The sequence below is a fragment of the Oryctolagus cuniculus genome, chromosome 10, assembly GCF_051225735.1.
Source record: "Oryctolagus cuniculus isolate XC-2025 breed Fujian yellow rabbit chromosome 10, ASM5122573v1, whole genome shotgun sequence".
Lineage (NCBI taxonomy): Eukaryota > Metazoa > Chordata > Mammalia > Lagomorpha > Leporidae > Oryctolagus > Oryctolagus cuniculus.
In genome coordinates, this window is record NC_142876.1 from 18,820,488 (window position 1) to 18,837,276 (window position 16,789).

General features: G+C 46.0%; 1 protein-coding gene across 1 annotated transcript in view; it reads right to left on the reverse strand.

The window, feature by feature from the left end:
* Positions 1-11,388: 11,388 nt before the first annotated feature.
* Positions 11,389-16,789, reverse strand: part of LOC103349392 (uncharacterized) — a 41,250-nt gene continuing 35,849 nt past the window's right edge. The window contains exons 3-4 of the mRNA XM_089305023.1: positions 16,170-16,316; positions 11,389-15,347 (exon numbers count right to left, since the gene is read on the reverse strand). Coding sequence (XP_089161149.1) covers positions 15,268-15,347; positions 16,170-16,316 — 227 coding nt within the window. The 3' untranslated portion in view covers positions 11,389-15,267. The remainder of the gene's footprint in view (positions 15,348-16,169; positions 16,317-16,789) is intronic.

Genomic DNA, 16,789 nt, shown 5'->3' on the forward strand with positions numbered 1-16,789 from the left:
TCTTCATTAGAAATAAAATAATAAAAAAAAATAAGTGATCTTTCCTGACGTGTCTTGCAGGGAGCGCTTTCTTGGTTTATCACTGCTGCCTCTGGCCATCGGACAACTGTGAATGGTGGCACGTCTCTGTCTCCTCAACCCAACTGGCTTCCTTCTTGTTTCCACTCAGCCAGGATTCACCAATCCCAACAGCAACCATGATGACATTTGGCTTTTGCCAGCTCCTTTTCTTCTGTCTACTAGGGGCTTACTGACAGGCTAAGAACTTTGCCTCTAGGATATCTCTTAATTCCCAAAAACTTTGTGATAGGATCAGGGCTGAGGAGTTGTGAGTATCGCCTTCTCACAAATAAGTCAAAAGTGTCCAGGTGGGGCAGGGTTGGGGGGCGGCAGGGTGGAAGGAGGTATAGTTTATTCTGATGCAAACCCCCAGAGATAACTCTGCCAAGATGAAGGTGTAACCACAGACAAGCCTTCCAGGGTGATCAACTGTCCCAGTGCCCAGGACCTCTAGCTCTCAAACTGGGACAGCTCCATGCAGACCTGGGCCAAAGAACTCCCCACATTGTTTAAGGGTGAAACAACAAAACGCTGCCCTAACGACAAGGGCTGGAGCAGGCACGTGGTGCCCACACCCCATACTGGAGTGCCTGGTTGGAGGCCTGGCTACATGGCTTTGTGTGCAGCTTCCTGCTAATGCACACCCTGGCAGGCAGCAGACAATGGTTCAAGTACTTGGGTCCCTGCCACCCATGAGAGAGATCCAAGCGGAATCCCTGCTCCTGGCTTCCGTCTGCTTCAGCCCTGTTTCTTGTGGGCATTTGGGAAATAAACCAGCAGGTAGAAAAGATCCCTCTCTCATTTTCTGCCCTTCAAATAAAATGAAAATGCGTAAGTAAAATTCTAGGATAAAACTTCAAATTATATATAGTCAGAGAGAGAGAGAGAGACAAAAAAAAAAGGGTTGATATCTACAACCTACCTGCAATATTTTTAATCACAAGAAAACCAAGGTAACTGTAAGATTTTGGGTGAAACTTATGGCAGAGTGTGTTTCTGAATAGGTTCCGTACAGTTTCTCATTCAGCCGGCTTACTCTAAAACAAATGTGGTGTGCAGCACTGCTCGGCCATGCCTTATTCCTGCTGTTCTTCCTTGTTCAAGAGATTTTAAGTCTGAAGCAAATCCCAGCTTTGTTGTGTTGGCTGGGTATTTTCCGAGGCCCGAGGGAAGGTTCCTCCTTGGCTTCCACATCATCTCAGGAGTCCTCTGCAAAGTAGAAGCCTGACTTCCTTCTATTCTTGCTTAACTACATTTTGAAAATGAAAGTTTATGTCTCAGTCTCAGGTAGCATTCTTTTTAATGAGCCACTAGTAAAATGCTTTAAAAAGGAATAAAGGAGCCATTTTCTCATGTCAGTAGACAGATATTGTGGTGCATGAGTGGTCTTTCTTCGGGTGGGGAAGGGGGAGTGTCCTGATGAACTGATAAAACGCCTGTGTTCTCTGAAGACAGAGCACCCTGAATCTCTTACTGAAAAGTGACCTTTATCAGCCAGAGGATTTCAGACACAGCCACCCCTTGATCCCAGCCCTGCCCCCAACACCTGGCTAGCGTTGAGTCATCAAAACGCAGACGGGTTGATTTATGTGATTTGTGTTTCTTGTATTTTTTTTAATGAATAGGGGCCAGCGCTGTGGCGCTGTGGGTTAAAGCCCCACCCTGCAGCACTGACATCCCATATGGGTGCCGGTTTGAGTCCCAGCTGCTCCACTTCCAATCCAGCTCTCTGTTATAGTCTGGGAAAGCAGAGGAGATGGTCCAACTCCTTGGGCCCCTGGACCCATGTGGGAGACCTGGAGGAGGCCCCTGGCTCCTGGCTTCAGATCAGCTCAGCTCTGGCTATTGCGGTCATTTAGGGAGTAAACCAGCAGAATGGAAGACCTCTCTCTCTTCCTCTCTTTCTCTCTCTGTGTAACTCTGACTTTCAAATAAATAAAATAATTCTTTTTAAAAAAATGATGACAACAGCTCCTTCTGCCTTCAGAACTTCTGCTTGGATGTGGTAGTGGCGATGGCAGGGATTTGACAGAGTCCACATCGCTGTTTTGATTTCATTTACTTAATCCTTTTCTTTCCTAGTGGCAAGTAGGTCCTGCCAGGTCTGTCTCAGTAGGTGCTATTTGGGCTTTAGCTGATAAGAAGTGAGCCAGTGAGTAGTATATCTTTCCTGATTAATTTTATCCTCCACTACTAACACCCTTTAGGGATGGATTGCTGTATTATCTTCCCTGGTTGGCTCGCTCTGACTTCTGGGAACAACATGGGCCCCTTTACTGAAGCCCGATCACTCCTGTTGCTGGAGATTGCAAAACCCTGCACTGGAGGAGTGGGAACCAGTGCTACCCTTATCTTTTTTTTTTTACAACTGTCAACTGGCTTAATCATCAGCTTTCTCCCCTCAGAAAACCCAGGGCTATAAAACGTGGCTGTACTTAATGAGGCACTGGGCTGGAACACAAACCAACTTTTCACACGGAGCAGGTCAGCAGATAGGAACCCCTCCCCCATCTCAAGGGTGAGAGGCAGCTGTATTATGGCAGCAAGAGAAGACAGTTTTGAGGTCAACAGGGCTGGGGTTCCAATCAGTTTGCCAGCTGGGGAAATGGCTGATTCTGGATGCTCTTTCCATGGCTATATGAGGAGAAGGATAACCATGCCTTCCAACCAGGAGTGTTCTGTGGGCCATCAAAGAGGGCAGTACCTTTCTCTGAAGGGAGGAGAGAACTTCCACTTTGAATATGGCCTTATCTAAATAAGATTGGAGTTCGTGAACTCAAGAGGCTTCCATAGTCTTGGCAGCTCATGACAAGAACCTCGAGTGATTACTGATATCATAAATAAGGGCGTCTATTGTTAAATCAACAATGGGAGTCACTGTGCACCTGCTCCCCATATAGGATATCTGTCCTTAAGTGTTGTACTATGTAAATTAACTGTATAACTAGTACCCAAACAGTACTTTATACTTTATGTTTCTGTGTGGGTGCAAACTGTTGAAATCTTTACTTAGTATATACTGAATTGATCTTCTGTATATAAAGATAATTGAAAATGAATCTGGATGAAGAATGGGATGGGAGAGGGAGTGGGAGATGGGATGGTTGCGGGTGGGAGTGTGGTTATGGGGGGAAAAGCCACTATAATCCAGAAGTTGTACTTTGGAAATTAATATTTATTAAATAAAAGTTAAAAAAGCAGTGTTCTGGGCAGTAGCTGAATGGTACAATGGTGTATCTCTAAAGCACCTGCCCATCACAGGTAGCAGGTAGTATGTGTCTTGTGGGAATTGTGTCCTTATGAATAATGAGCAGTAAAGCCAAAAGAAAAGCCAGCCTGCATTTGAGCCCAGTCCTCCAAATCCTCAATTTTCGTGTTTCAAGAAAAACCCTTCAGGACCTCCTCCTGAAAAAGCTGCCTTCTGGAGCCATTTGCTGAATCTCAAAGCACCGGACAGTGACTTGCTCTGAATTTCTGTGTGATGTAAGTCAGGAGCTGCATTTTCATATGAATCCAAGCAAGGGGCTAAGACAGTGAAACAGCCTGCATGGAACCCATCACACACCGGGTGACCACCACAAGTTGACCATCACAAGCAGTTTACAATTTAAGAACAATGGCCACTTCCCTCACCTCCCACTGCCCTGTCACCTTCCGTCAAAAGGCCCCATTTTATTATTTTTTTACTTTTTTTGACAGCCAGAGTGGACAGTGAGAGAGAGAGAGACAGGGAGAAAGGTCTTCCTTTACCGTTGGTTCACCCTCCAATGGCCTCTGCAGCCAGCGCGCTGTGGCCAGCGCACTGCGCTGATCCAAAGCCAGGAGCCAGGTGCTTCTCCTGGTCTCCCATGGGGTGCAGGGCCCAAGGACCTGGGCCATCTTCCACTGCACTCCCAGGCCACAGCAGAGAGCTGGCCTGAAAGAGGGGCAACCGGGACAGAATCCAGTGCCCCAACCGGGACTAGAACCCGGTGTGCCAGTGCCGCTAGGAGGATTAACCTATTGAGCTGCGGCGCTGGCCAAAAGGCCCCATTTTAGTCCAGTAATCCTAATTGGGCAAGACCTTTGTTAGCTTTGTAGGAAAGCTCATAGGGAGAGCTGCTGGACATCCACTGAGCACCGACCAGGAGCCAGACACTGTGCACATTCTCATCTGGTTTGACTTTCTCTAAGATTTGAGACACATCTTTTACTGCCTTCGAAGATAGCAAAGATAAGTGTTTATTTAGAGCCAACCAAAGAGTAAGTGGCATAACAACAGGCTGATTACAAAGCCAGAGCAGTGGTAACTGTGGGGAGAGGAAGCTTGTGGATTTGAAAATAACTGGGTACAGATGTGAAGCTGCAAGTGGCCAGATCTTGTAAGTTCTGTTAGCCGTCACGACGAATAGAAGACACGCCTTTTCTGAAAACACAAGAGGGGTCGAGGGGTGATGTTTGTGTTCTATGTTATTCTGTCCTGCTCTATGACATAATCCAAGCCCAGGCCCCGACACCAGGCACAGGGCTGTGGCACCTACACAGTGTACACCCAGTGAGTCTATGGGGAAGGAGGGAGAAGCGTGGGTCTCAGAGCCTGTGGTTAAGTAAAGAAGTCATAACCCTCCTCTGGAACTCCCACCAGCTCTCGCACTTCTCTGGAATGTTGGAGGTTAACATATTTGTCGGAAACATCACAGGGAAGAAATCGTACGTGAGTGTGGATGCTTCAGTCTGAACTTGCTGAACTGACTTCTGAAAGTTCATGGACGTTACAGAGGGTGCTTGACTGTATGGACAAAGGTTTGGCTCCTTAGTCACGACTTGCTGGAGAATATTCATGTGATTACACACGAGGGTGTGTGCTGTCAGCTGACTCCATTTATTTTCAGGTGCAGGCAAATAACTCGAACAGTGACACCTCCACCAGGGGAAACCTGGGTGTGCATGGGAATCCTCGTGGCCTTGAGAACGGTTCCAAGTCTGAGAAGTTCCTGCCCCATTCTAAGACTTAGAAGCAATGTTTCTAAACATTGGGAGAATTTAGAAAATAGTTTTGTTTTGTTTTTTTGTTTTGACAGGCAGAGTTAGATAGTGAGAGAGAGACAGACAGACAGACAGACAGAATGGCCACTATGGCCGGCACACTGCACCGAGCCGAAGCCAGGAGACAAGTGCTTCCTCCTGGTCTCCCATGTGGGTGCAGGGGTCCAATCACTTGGGCCATCCTCCACTGCCTTCCCAGGCCACAGCAGAGCTAGACTGGAAGAAGAGCAACTGGGACAGACTCCAGCGCCCCAACCAGGAGTAGAACCTGGCGCTGCAGGCGGAGTATTAGCCTAGTGAGCCGCGGCACCGGCCATTTGTTTTCTTTTAAAATCCCACTCCCTGCTTCCTTGTGCAAATCCTTGAATACCCTCTTGCACTGTGTGAACTGAGGCCAGGACAGGACTCAGAGGACTTGGACTGTGGTGGGAGACGGCCCTCACACCCCTTCACCATCACACAGATTCAAACCACAAGAACCCTTGGGGATGGTCAACGTCTCTGGATTTCAGAATAGCTCTGGCTCAGACGTTGTCTTGGCCAAGGTTACACTGAGGGTTTTGTCTCCAAAGTCCAGCTTCAGGATTCCAACCTGGGGTGCTCTTTGCCTCGCCTCACTCACAGTTACCATTCTGTGCTTACGGGGTCACTTACCTTCCTGAAGGGATGAATCTGACAAAGGAATGAGCAATTGGTAGGATTTTCACCAATGATGCTGTGTCTGCCCTGGGATGGGGGTAGGATTTAAAGAGTTATTGCAAGTTTGAAAACCCAAATCATAGCACTTAGGTTTTTAGACTGAAGAACCACATATTTCACTCATTGATAGGTACACAGATACAGCAGTGGATAAACTTCAAATATACAGACTAAGAAGGCTTTCTTTTAAATACAGATGCAAGAGGAAAATGTTATTTTGAGGAGTCAAAGAATAACAATGACACCTTGAAAATTTTCAGCCTGTATTCCTCACAGGAAAGAGTACAAAGGGTACTGTTAGCAAAACAATTCTGCCCTACCATCTGAGGAGCAGGGGCTGCTCTGGTGATTTCTCTGTCAAATCAGATGGTGGGGAGTGACCCCAGAATCTCTACAGCCAATTCCTCCTCTGGCTCCTGTGACTCACACAAGCTAGGGCACTGCTCAGGAGCCTTCAGCTGATTGGTCTTCTCTTCTTCCCGTCACCGCCTCCCTTCCTCACCCTCTACCAATGACGTCAGTTCACTGTTTCCAAGCGAAAGGGTAGCGCATACACGTGTCTCCTAGATGCTAGCTACAAACAAGGGGTGTCTCTATAGCTCTCATTCTGAAACAGGAAGCAAGCTACGCCTTCTTCTACACAGGATTTGGCTACACATGAAGCAATTCTTGCTCTGTAGGACTGGGGGCAGAGGGAAAAGTGAGAGGTCACCTGCAGCTCCTCTGGTCTGGCAGGTCCACCCAGGAACAGTCCAGGGTGCAAGCTCACTGCTTCTCCAATTAGAAGTGGAGTCTCCGGAACCAGCCATCTTAAAGAAATCCCTTTGGGGCATTCATGTGGAGTTTTAAGCAACCCTTAAGACTCTGCCTGGGATTAACTTCCTATTTCTCACCATTTCCCTTCCCAATTAAAGTGTATGTTCCCTGGGGCTGGTGCTGTGGCATAGAGGGTAAAGTCGCCACCTGCAGCGCCTGCATCCCATATGAGAGTTGGTTCAAGACCCAGCTGCTCCACTTCTGGTCCAGCTCTCTGCTATGGCCTGGGAAAGCAGTAGAAGATGGCCCAAGTGCTTGGGCTCCTGCTCCCACGTGGGAGACCACAGAAGAAGCTCCTGGCTTCGGATCGGTGCAGCTCCGGCCACTGCAGCCAATTGAAGAGTCAACCATCGGATGGAAGACCTCTCTCTCTCCCTCCTTCTCTCTCTCTCTCTGCCTCTCCTCTCTCTGTGTAACTCTCACTTTCAAATAAATAAATAAATCTTTTTTTAAAAGTGTATGTCCCTTAACAACCAAAAATCATGCGAAATGCTCCTGTATTTTCTACTCCTACCTTGGAGCTGAACAAGGGAAATGATGTGGTCAAAAGACACATGCCAGTGGAGATCAGTGAAGATATTCTAGGTTGATAATGAACACGTACTAGTTCATGTCGTGAAAAAAATGAATATGGAGAATGGTGATCACTTTAATAGTTTATTGCCACAGTATCAACTTTTGCTTGTGTACTTGGTTAAATTCATTCCAAGGTATTTGATTATTTTGGGACCTATTGTGAACAGGACTGATATTAAAAGTCCTTGCTCACAGGCCATCAAAGAAGGAGGTACCTTTCTCTGAAGGGAGGAGAGAACTTCCACTTTGAATATGGCCTTGTCTAAATAAGGTTGGAGTTCGTGAACTCAAGAGGCTTCCATAGCCTTGGCAGCTCATGACAAGAGCCTTGGGTGATTACTGACATCATTAATAAGAGTGTCAATTGTTAAATCAGCAACAGGAGTCACTATGCACCTACTCCCCATGTAGGATATCTGTCCTTAATGTGTTGTACTATGCAAATTAATGGTAAAACTAGTACTCAAACAGTACTTTATACTTTGTGTATCTGTGTGGGTGCCAACTGTTGAAATTAAGTTGATCTTCTGTATATAAAGATAATTAAAAATGAATCTTGATAAAGAATGGGATGGGAGAGGGAGTGAGAGATGGGATGGTGCGGATGGGGGGGGGGAAGCTGCTATAATCCAAAAGTTGTACTTTTGAAATTTATATTTATTAAATAAAAGTTTTTTTAAAAAAAAGTTCTTTCTCAACCATGGCATTGTCTGTGTATACAAAGTCTATCAATTTTATATCCTGTCACTTTACCAAACTCCTTTATGAGTTCCAATAGTCTCTCAATGGAGTCTTTTGGATCCCCTATATATAGGATCATGTCATCTGCAAATAGGGACAGCTTGATTTCCTCCTTTCCAATTTGTATCCCTTTGATTTATTTTTCTTACCTAATGGTGCCAGCTAAAACTTCAAGGACTCCATTAAATAGCAATGGTGAAAGTGGGCATCTTTGTCCAGTTCTGAATCTTAGGAGGAATCCTTCTAAATTTTCCCCCGTTCAACAGAATGCTAGCCATAGGTTTGTCATAAATTGCCTTGATTGTGTTGAGGAATGTTCCTTCTATACCCAGTTTGCTTAAGGTTTTCATCATGGAAGGATGTTGTATTTTATCAAATGGTTTCTCTGCATCTATTGAGATAACTACATAGTATTTTTTTCTTCAATTTGTTAATGTGATGTATTACATTCATTGAGTTGTGGATGTTGAAGCATCCCTGCATACCAGGGATAAATCCCACTTGGTCCGGGTGAATGATCTTTCTGATGTGTTGTTGAATTCTATTAGCTAATATTTTGTTGATGATTTTTGCATCAACGTTCATCAGGGACACTGGTTTGAAGTTCTGTCTCTCTGTAGCATCTTTTTCAAGTTTAGGATTTAAGGTGATGCAGGCTTCATATAAGGAGTTTGGGAGGATTCCCTCTTTTACAGTTGTTTTGAATATATTGAGAAGAATTGGAATTAGCTCTTTAAATGTCTGGTGGAATTCAACAGTGAAGCCATCCGGTCCTAGGGTTTTCTTTGTTGGGAGTGTCTTTATTCCTGATTCAATTTCCGCCTTGGTTTTTGGTCTGTTTAGCTTTTCTATGTCTTCATGACTCAATTTTGGCAGATTGTATGTTACTAAGAATCTGTCTGTTTCATCGAGGTTTCGCAATTTGTTGGCTTACAGCTCTGTATACTAATTTATGATGATGATTCTTATTATTTCTGTGGTATATGTTGTTCCATTTCCTTTTTCATCTCTGAATTTATTGATATGGATAATCTTCCTCCTTTTTTGTATGTTTTTTGTTTCAATCTTATTCATTTCTTCTTTAATTTCAATTATTTCTTTCCTTCTACCAATTTTAGGCTTTGTTTGTTGTTGTTTTTCTAGGTCCTTGAGATGCATTGATAGCTCATTTACTTGGTACCTGTCAATTTCTTCATGTAGGCACCAATTGCTATAAGCTTCCCTCTTAACACTGCTTTTGCTGTTTCCCATAAGATTTGATATGATGTGTTGTCACCTTCATTTGTTTCCAGAAATTTTTTATTTCACTTTTGATTTTCTCTACAACCTGCTGTTCATTCAGGACCATGTTGTCCAGCCTCCACGTGTTTTCTATATGATATAGAGGTTTTTTTGGACAAGCAGAGTGGACAGTGAGAGAGAGAGACAGAGAGAAAGGTCTTCCTTCCATTGGTTCACCCCCAAATGGCCACTATAGCTGGTGCGCTGCAGCCAGCACACCATGCTGATCCGAAGCCAGGAGGCAGGTGCTTCCTCCTGGTCTCCCATGTGGGTGCAGGGCCTAAGCACCTGGGCTATCCTCCACTGCCTTCCTGGGCCACAGCAGAGATCTGGACTGGAAGAGGAGCAACCGGGACTAGAACCCAGTGCCCCAACCAGGACTAGAACCCAGGGTGCTGGTGCCACAGGTGAAGGATTAGCCAGGTGAGCCATGGCGCTGGCCGATCTAGAGATTCTTGAGTTGTTGATTTCCAGCTTTATTCCACTGTGGTCAGAGAAGATGAATGATTTGATTTAGGATATTTTGAATATGCTGAGACTTGCTTCCATGGCCTACCATATTGTCTATCTTAGAGAAAGTTCCATGCACTTGTGAGAAGCATGTGTATTCTGCTGCTGTGGGGTGAAAAGTTGTGCAGATATCCATTAGGTTCATTTGGCCTATAGTGTCAAATACCTCTGCTGATTCCTTGCTGATTTAGTGTATGGGTGATTTGTCCATTGCAGAAAGTAGTGTATTGAAGTCCACCATTACTATTGCATTGAAGTCTAAGTCTCCCTTTAGATCTATTAACATTTCTTTTAAATTGGGTAATTGGTATATATACAATTGGGTATATATACATTTATTATAGTTACATCTTCCTGGTGAATTGATCCCTTAATTATTACATAGTGCCCTTCTTTGTCTCTTTTAACAGTTTTTATGTTAAAGTCTATTTTGTCTAATATTAGGATGGCAACACCAACTCTTTTTTGGTTTCTGTTAGCATGGAATATCTTTTTCCATTACTTCACATTCAGTCTGCATGTATTTTTTTTTTGACAGGCAGTTAGACAGTGAGAGAGAGAGACAGAGAGAAAGGTCTTCCTTTCCGTTGGTTCACCCCCCACAAATGGCCGCCACGGCTGGCGCACTGCGGCTGATGCACTGCGCCAATCTGATCTGAAGCCAGGAGCCAGGTGCTTCCTTCTGGTCTCCCATGTGGGTACAGGGCCCAAGCACTTGGGCCATCATCCATTGCCTTCCTGGGCCACAGCAGAGAGCTGGACTGGAAGAGGAGCAACCGGGACTAGAACCTGACACCCCAACCGGGACTAGTACCTGGGGTGCCAGTGCCGCAGGCAGAAGATTAACCAAGTGAGCCACGGCGCCAGCCTGCATGTATTTTTGTTGGTGAGATGTGTTTATTGTAGGCAGCAAATAGATAGGTCTTGTTTTTAACCCATTCAGCCAGTCTGTGTCTTTTAACTAGAGAGTTGAGGCCATTTACATCCAAGGTGACTATTGATGAGTAACAACTTGGCCCTGCCGTTTTTCCATAAATATTCCTATTGTGTACTTTGGATTTCTTTTTTACTTCTATGGGGGGGGATTTTCTGCCTTCCCATTCTTTCTTAATGATATCTTTCTGTGTTTCTGTGTGTAGCACATCTGTAAGCAGATTTTATAAGGCTGGCCTAGTGGTGACATATTCTTTCAGACTCTGTTTGTTAGGGAATGTCTTTATTTCACCTTCATTCATAAATAAGAGCTTTTCAGGGTACAGTATTCTGGGTTGACAGTTCTTTTAACACTTAGACTATTTTGCCTGTAGGGCTCCTGGTGATAAGTAAGCTGTGAATCTAATTGGAGATCCTCTGAAAGTAATCTGGCATTTCTCTTGTGCACATTTTAGAACCTTTCCTTTATGTTTTGCTGTGGAGAGTTTGACTACAATGTGTTGTGGTGAAGATCTTTTCTGATCATGTCTCTTAGGATTTTTATGTGCTTCCTCTATTTAGGTGTCCTTTTCTATCTACAAATTGGGGAAGTTTCCTGTAATTGCTTCACTAAATAGGCCTTCTAGGCCATTCTCTCTTTCCACACCTTCAGGAATTCCTAAGACCCATATGTTTGGTCATTTGATAGTATCCCATAGATCTCTAACACTGTTTAAGTTCTCTATTTTCTTCTTTCTCTCTCTCTCTCTTTTTTTTTTTTTTTTTTTTTTTTTGGTCTGTAAGATTTCCAAAGATTTGTCTTCTATTTTGTATATTCTATCTTCTGCCTTGCCAAGTCTGCTGTTAAAGCTTTCCACCACATTTTTATTTGATTTATTGAATTCTTCATTTCTAATATTTCATTCTGGTTTCTCTTTAAAATCTCAATTTCATGGGGAAGAAATTCATTCATGTCATGAACAGATTTATTTAGTTCATGAATTGGCTTCTGATTGTTTTTGAGTAATCATGTGATTAATTTTTGATTCCAGGCTCTGGCATTTCCTCCATCTCTGCATCTTCATATTCTCATATTGAAATGTGTGTTCCTTTGGCGGGGACGTGGTGTCTTCCTTCTTGTTTCTTGAATGTCTGCATTTGTTTTTAGGCATTTGTGGAGTTAATTTAGGTTTTTTCCTTTGCAGCATTTATCTTTGAGTTATGTCTCTGTGGCTTAGTGGAATGTCTACATTCTCAGTGAACACCAAGAGCTATGTGGTGGGTGTGGCCAGGAAAATATGGTCAATGCTCCAGGGTGAGGTAAGTATCCAGAATAACACCCAAGTTGGGTATGGTATATCTCAACACCCATCTTCATCCTGCACCTTCTACGTAACTACCAAGTCCCCACAGTCTCAGGAACAAGGCTCCCACAGTTGATGGATCAGAGGTTTCTCTCTGCCCTGCCAGCCTGTCTAGTCAACAGAGAGGCAGATATTCCCCAAGACAGCTGTGCTTAGGCGTCTTGACCCTAACCATCCCTTGCCCCACCATCCCACAAGGCTGCCCTGCAATCTCCCAGCAAGGCTCAAAGGCAGTTTCCTCTGTTAGAATTCCTGGATCACATGGACACACAAAAACCACTGGCCAAATCTTGCTACCTGCCCACCACTGCCACCAGAACGGCAGATTAGGTGTCCCTTTCAGTAAGCTGCTATGGCTGTGCACAAAGGATTCCATAGCTGACAACCTAGCCAAAAATAGTGCCTGCCCTCGCTCATCCCAGAAGTGGGCACTGCTGTGGGGAAGTTGGAGCAAGACATACATGTCCCCTCAACTTCCACTGGGTCCAGAGTCAACCACGGGCAACCACCAGCACCCAGGGCTCCAGTCCAGGTCCAGGACATGCTCTCCCCCTGGCTATATCCCCATGGGTCGCTGCAGTCTGCTCTCACCTCTGTCTCCAAGCTGACGCTCGCTCCAGCTCTCCCCCACTGCAGCTGTGCTCATGCTTGTACTGTGCGTCTGCTCCCTCCACACAGGTCCATGGCCTTCCTGCTCTTCCCTTAAGCCTTGCAGTGAGTTTCCTCTCCAGTTCTCCACCAGAGAGTGCACTTCCTACACTTTTCTCTTCACTGTTTATCCTTAGCCCAGCTCAGCCTGTCACTCCCTAATCCACCCTCTTGGAATTCCATCTTTCTTGTTGTGTAAGTGTATGTATTTCTTTGAAAGGCAGAGTTGCAGACTAGGAAAGACAAAGTGAGTAAGAGAGAGACAGAGATCTTCCATCTGGGTTCACTCCTCAAATGGCCACCAGTACTGAGCTGGACAGGAAGCCTCAAACTCCATCCTGATCTCCCACATGGGTGGCAGAAGCCCAGGTACTTGGGCTGTCTTCTGATGCTTTCCCAGGGGCATTAGCAGAGCAGGTTGGGAAGTGGCTCATATGGGATGCCACTGTTGCCAGTGGCAGCTTAACCCACTGTGCCACAACACCAGCCCCATCATTTTTTTGAGAATAGCTGACTTGGCAAGTGAGGCAGTACCTCACTGTGAGTGTAATTTGCCATCCTGGTAATATATGTAGAGCATTTTCCTATGCCAGTTAGCCATTTGTATGTCTTCTTTTGAGAAACATCTATTCGGATCATTTGTCATTTTAAATAGGATTGTTTCTTTATTATGGAGTAATTTGAGTTCCTGTTCATAGCCCAGAAAAACACACACACACACACAACTCAAGAAACTCTTCTGAGAATCTATGTACTATTCTAAGGCAAACAATCAATACAGGTATCCATTTAGGTATGTGTATATATGGGAGTGCCTCAAAAGATTATGGAAAATGGAATGAAAAGTTTAAGTGGTTCTGGTGCTAAATAACTTGAAATCCATGCAAATTTTTGATGACTTCTCATGTACATGGGCTTTTAACTGTATATCAGAAATATAATTTCTCTTCATTTACTTTTTAAGAATTATTTATTTCAAAGGAATAGATACAGGCAAAGTAAAGCACACACAAGGGATGGGGGGAGACAGAGAGAGACACACAGAGAATTTTCCATCTGCTTTACTCTCCCCAAATGTCCCCAGGGGCTAGAGCTGGGCCAGATCCATGCCAGGAGCCTGGAACTCCATCTGGTCTCCAACATGGTGCATGGGCCCAAGCGTTTGGGCTATTTTGTGAGGCTTTCCCAGGCACACTGGAGGGAAACAGATTGGAAGTGGAGCCACTGGGACTTGAACAGGCACCCATATTGGATTCTGGCATTGCAGGCCATAGCTTAATCTGCTGGAACACAACACCAGCCCCAATCTTTTCCCTTTTGAAGAACAATGCATTCAATTTTGAAAACATTCATAATTTCTCCTAGAAGATGAGCTTTCAGAGCACAGACACTGACCAGGCGAGGAAATGCATTTTACAGTTTGTTAGAACTGAGCACTTTTTTTTTTTTAACTAAATCTTGATTAAATCATTGAGGGTTGAGTCCTGTTCCTCTTAACCCTGGTTATAAAAATATCCCGCACTCGTTATCATTTAACATTCAATCTGTAAGAGTTCTACAGCCAAGAGGTAACTCTTGTGTACTTGTATTCAATTCTTTCCAAAGTTCTTTTCCAGTTCTCCATACTTTCTAGGAATCCCCACAGGAGCACATAAAGGGAAAGGTCATCGGAACAGCAACCAATCGACTTAAGTTGCAAAATGAATTATCAAACTATTTTACCTTCTGTAGTGACCTAGAAAGTCAGCATTCACTGTGATGTTCAGTGTTTCCAGAATGAAATTTTCTTTGTATCAAGACAACATATGAACACCAAGTGTACGACAGGCTGTGCTGGAGTTCTCCAAAGAAAGCACAGCCAGAACCCCTCCTGCCCTGTCAGTCCTCTCAGCTGCTCTCACACCAGCTGGACAGCAGCCTTCAGCAAAAACACAGGGACGCTGAACAGACAGAATCCACTGGAACAATTTTCTAAGCCAAAGACATGCATTTCAAGTTTCCTCCATTCTACAACAAGTGGTTTAAGTTCTTATATCCCCAAATGGCTTCTGAGAAACGCCTACGCAAAACTCATTTATAACACATTCTACCTCTTTTTCTTTTCTTTTTTTTAAGGATTGATTTATTCATTTCAAGGGAGAGTGACAGAGACGTGAGAGAGCTGGGCCAATCTGAAGTCACGAGCCAGGAGAGTCTTCCAGGTGTCCCAGGAGGTGCATCTCTGGGTTCACACCCTAAATGGCCAACAGGCCTGGAGCTGGGCAGATCTGAAGCCAATAGCCAGGAGCTTCCTCTGGACTCCCACTCGAGTACAGGGGCACAAGGACTTTGAGCCATCTTCCACTGCTTTCCCAGGCCATAGCAGAGAGCTGGATCGGAGGTTGAGCAGACAGAACTCAAACCTGTGCTTGTAGGTGATGCCAACCAGCAGGCGGCAGCCAGCCCCTCCATCTCTCATCGCAAAGGCATCCCAAAGCATGCAAATGATCTTCCACAGTCTTCTCAGTGATAATGAAGTCTCCTTTAAATGAGGAAACTTGCACAAGCTGGGGAAATGGCTCTTTTTTTTTTTTTTAAAGAGGTTGCTCAAAACATTAGCCTAAAAAATGTCAAGTGACTAAGCTAAAGAGCTTAGCTACCAGATTCGGCACTTCCTGCTCAAGTCCAGTTGATCTCCGATGATCCTGAGTTGAGTGGCACATTCGACTTCCAGCTCTAAGAAAAAGCAAAATATCCATATTAACACGGGCAGTACTCCCAGCTGTACCTGCAAGGGCTAAGACAGCCATCCAAGTGACAGGCTGAATATCCCAGGGCATCCTGCTATTCCATCCAACCACAACTTTGGCAGCCCCAAACTGAGATAAGGAAAACGGATCCCTTTCACCAAAACAGGTAGGAAGTACCCCCAGTGTGTCCTGAATGTCTGGATCCCGTCCCACACCTATAAATGGGTTGACAGCTAATGAACTGGGGAAGGACACCTGTTGCTGTTGTTCTCAGGAGCGAGGTGTGCAGGACAGCAGTGCTCTGTCCTCTGGAGCTCAGTGAGCAGCACTGGAATGCTGTGCACAGGTTGGATCTCTCAGAGCTCTGGCCAGCACGGGACATCACCTGTGCGGGGCACCACTCCCTTCACCTGGGCCCAGCTCCGGACATCCTGCCAGGGGCTCAGGTACCAGCACCATGACCTGACCACACTTCCAAACCACAGCCTCAGGCCCTTCCTCCTAAACCCCTTAGCAGGTGGCTTGTGCCTTTGATGGGATCTCTCTGGGGGAGAGGAGGTGAGGGGGCTACCCTGAAGCCTGCCAGAATAGAGTGGGGAATGCGGGGAGGTGGGGGAAAGAACACTGGGGACCAGCTCCCACTTCAATACCACTGCCCACCGCACTGGAGAAAACTTCCTGGAGGGTCCCTAAGTCACGGACCAGGCTGCAAACCTGGCCCGACCTTGACCTCCCATAGCTTAGACCCTGCCCCCTGGGCTGACAGGTTAGGGCACCCAGGGCTCTCTCGGGGCGGCGGGGCTGGTACCCGACAGAGGGCGCGCCGGCCTTGGCTGGGCGTTCTTCTGTGCCTTCTTCCCAGACTTCTCCGCCAGGGCCACTGCTGAAAACTCCGCAGACACGGGGAGGGGCAGTCCCGTTCCGGAAAGCTGAGCGCCACAGCCACCTTCCAGCTCTACAAGGAACGCACAACTGGAGATGAGCATTGAGAAGGTTCCAAATGGGACTGGCGGGAGCTAAGTGGGGACAGCCTGCTGCCCCGCACGCCGATGCCCAGCCCGCGGGCACGCCAGTTTCGCGGGCCGGCGTCCTATACTCGCGTGTGTGGGAGCGCAGATACTGTGCAGGGAAATCCCGCAGAGAACTACCTGGGCGCGTGCTGGAGGCGCGCGCCAAGGCGCCAACCTGGCCCGACCCTGCGCACCCGGTGCTAGGGAATCTTCTAGGACCAGGCGCGGGGCTTGTGTAAGGGTGAGCGATGGGCGCCTGCTGTGGAGTCACCCCTGCAACCTCAGGCTCGGGTAATGCGAATGGTCTAAGCGCGACGGGGCGCGATGAGCCAGCCAGGTATCCTAGGGACTCCTCCCGTGACATAGAGAAGCCGGACTATATCCCCGGTCCGACTTCACCTCGGGGCAGCCTCCTCGC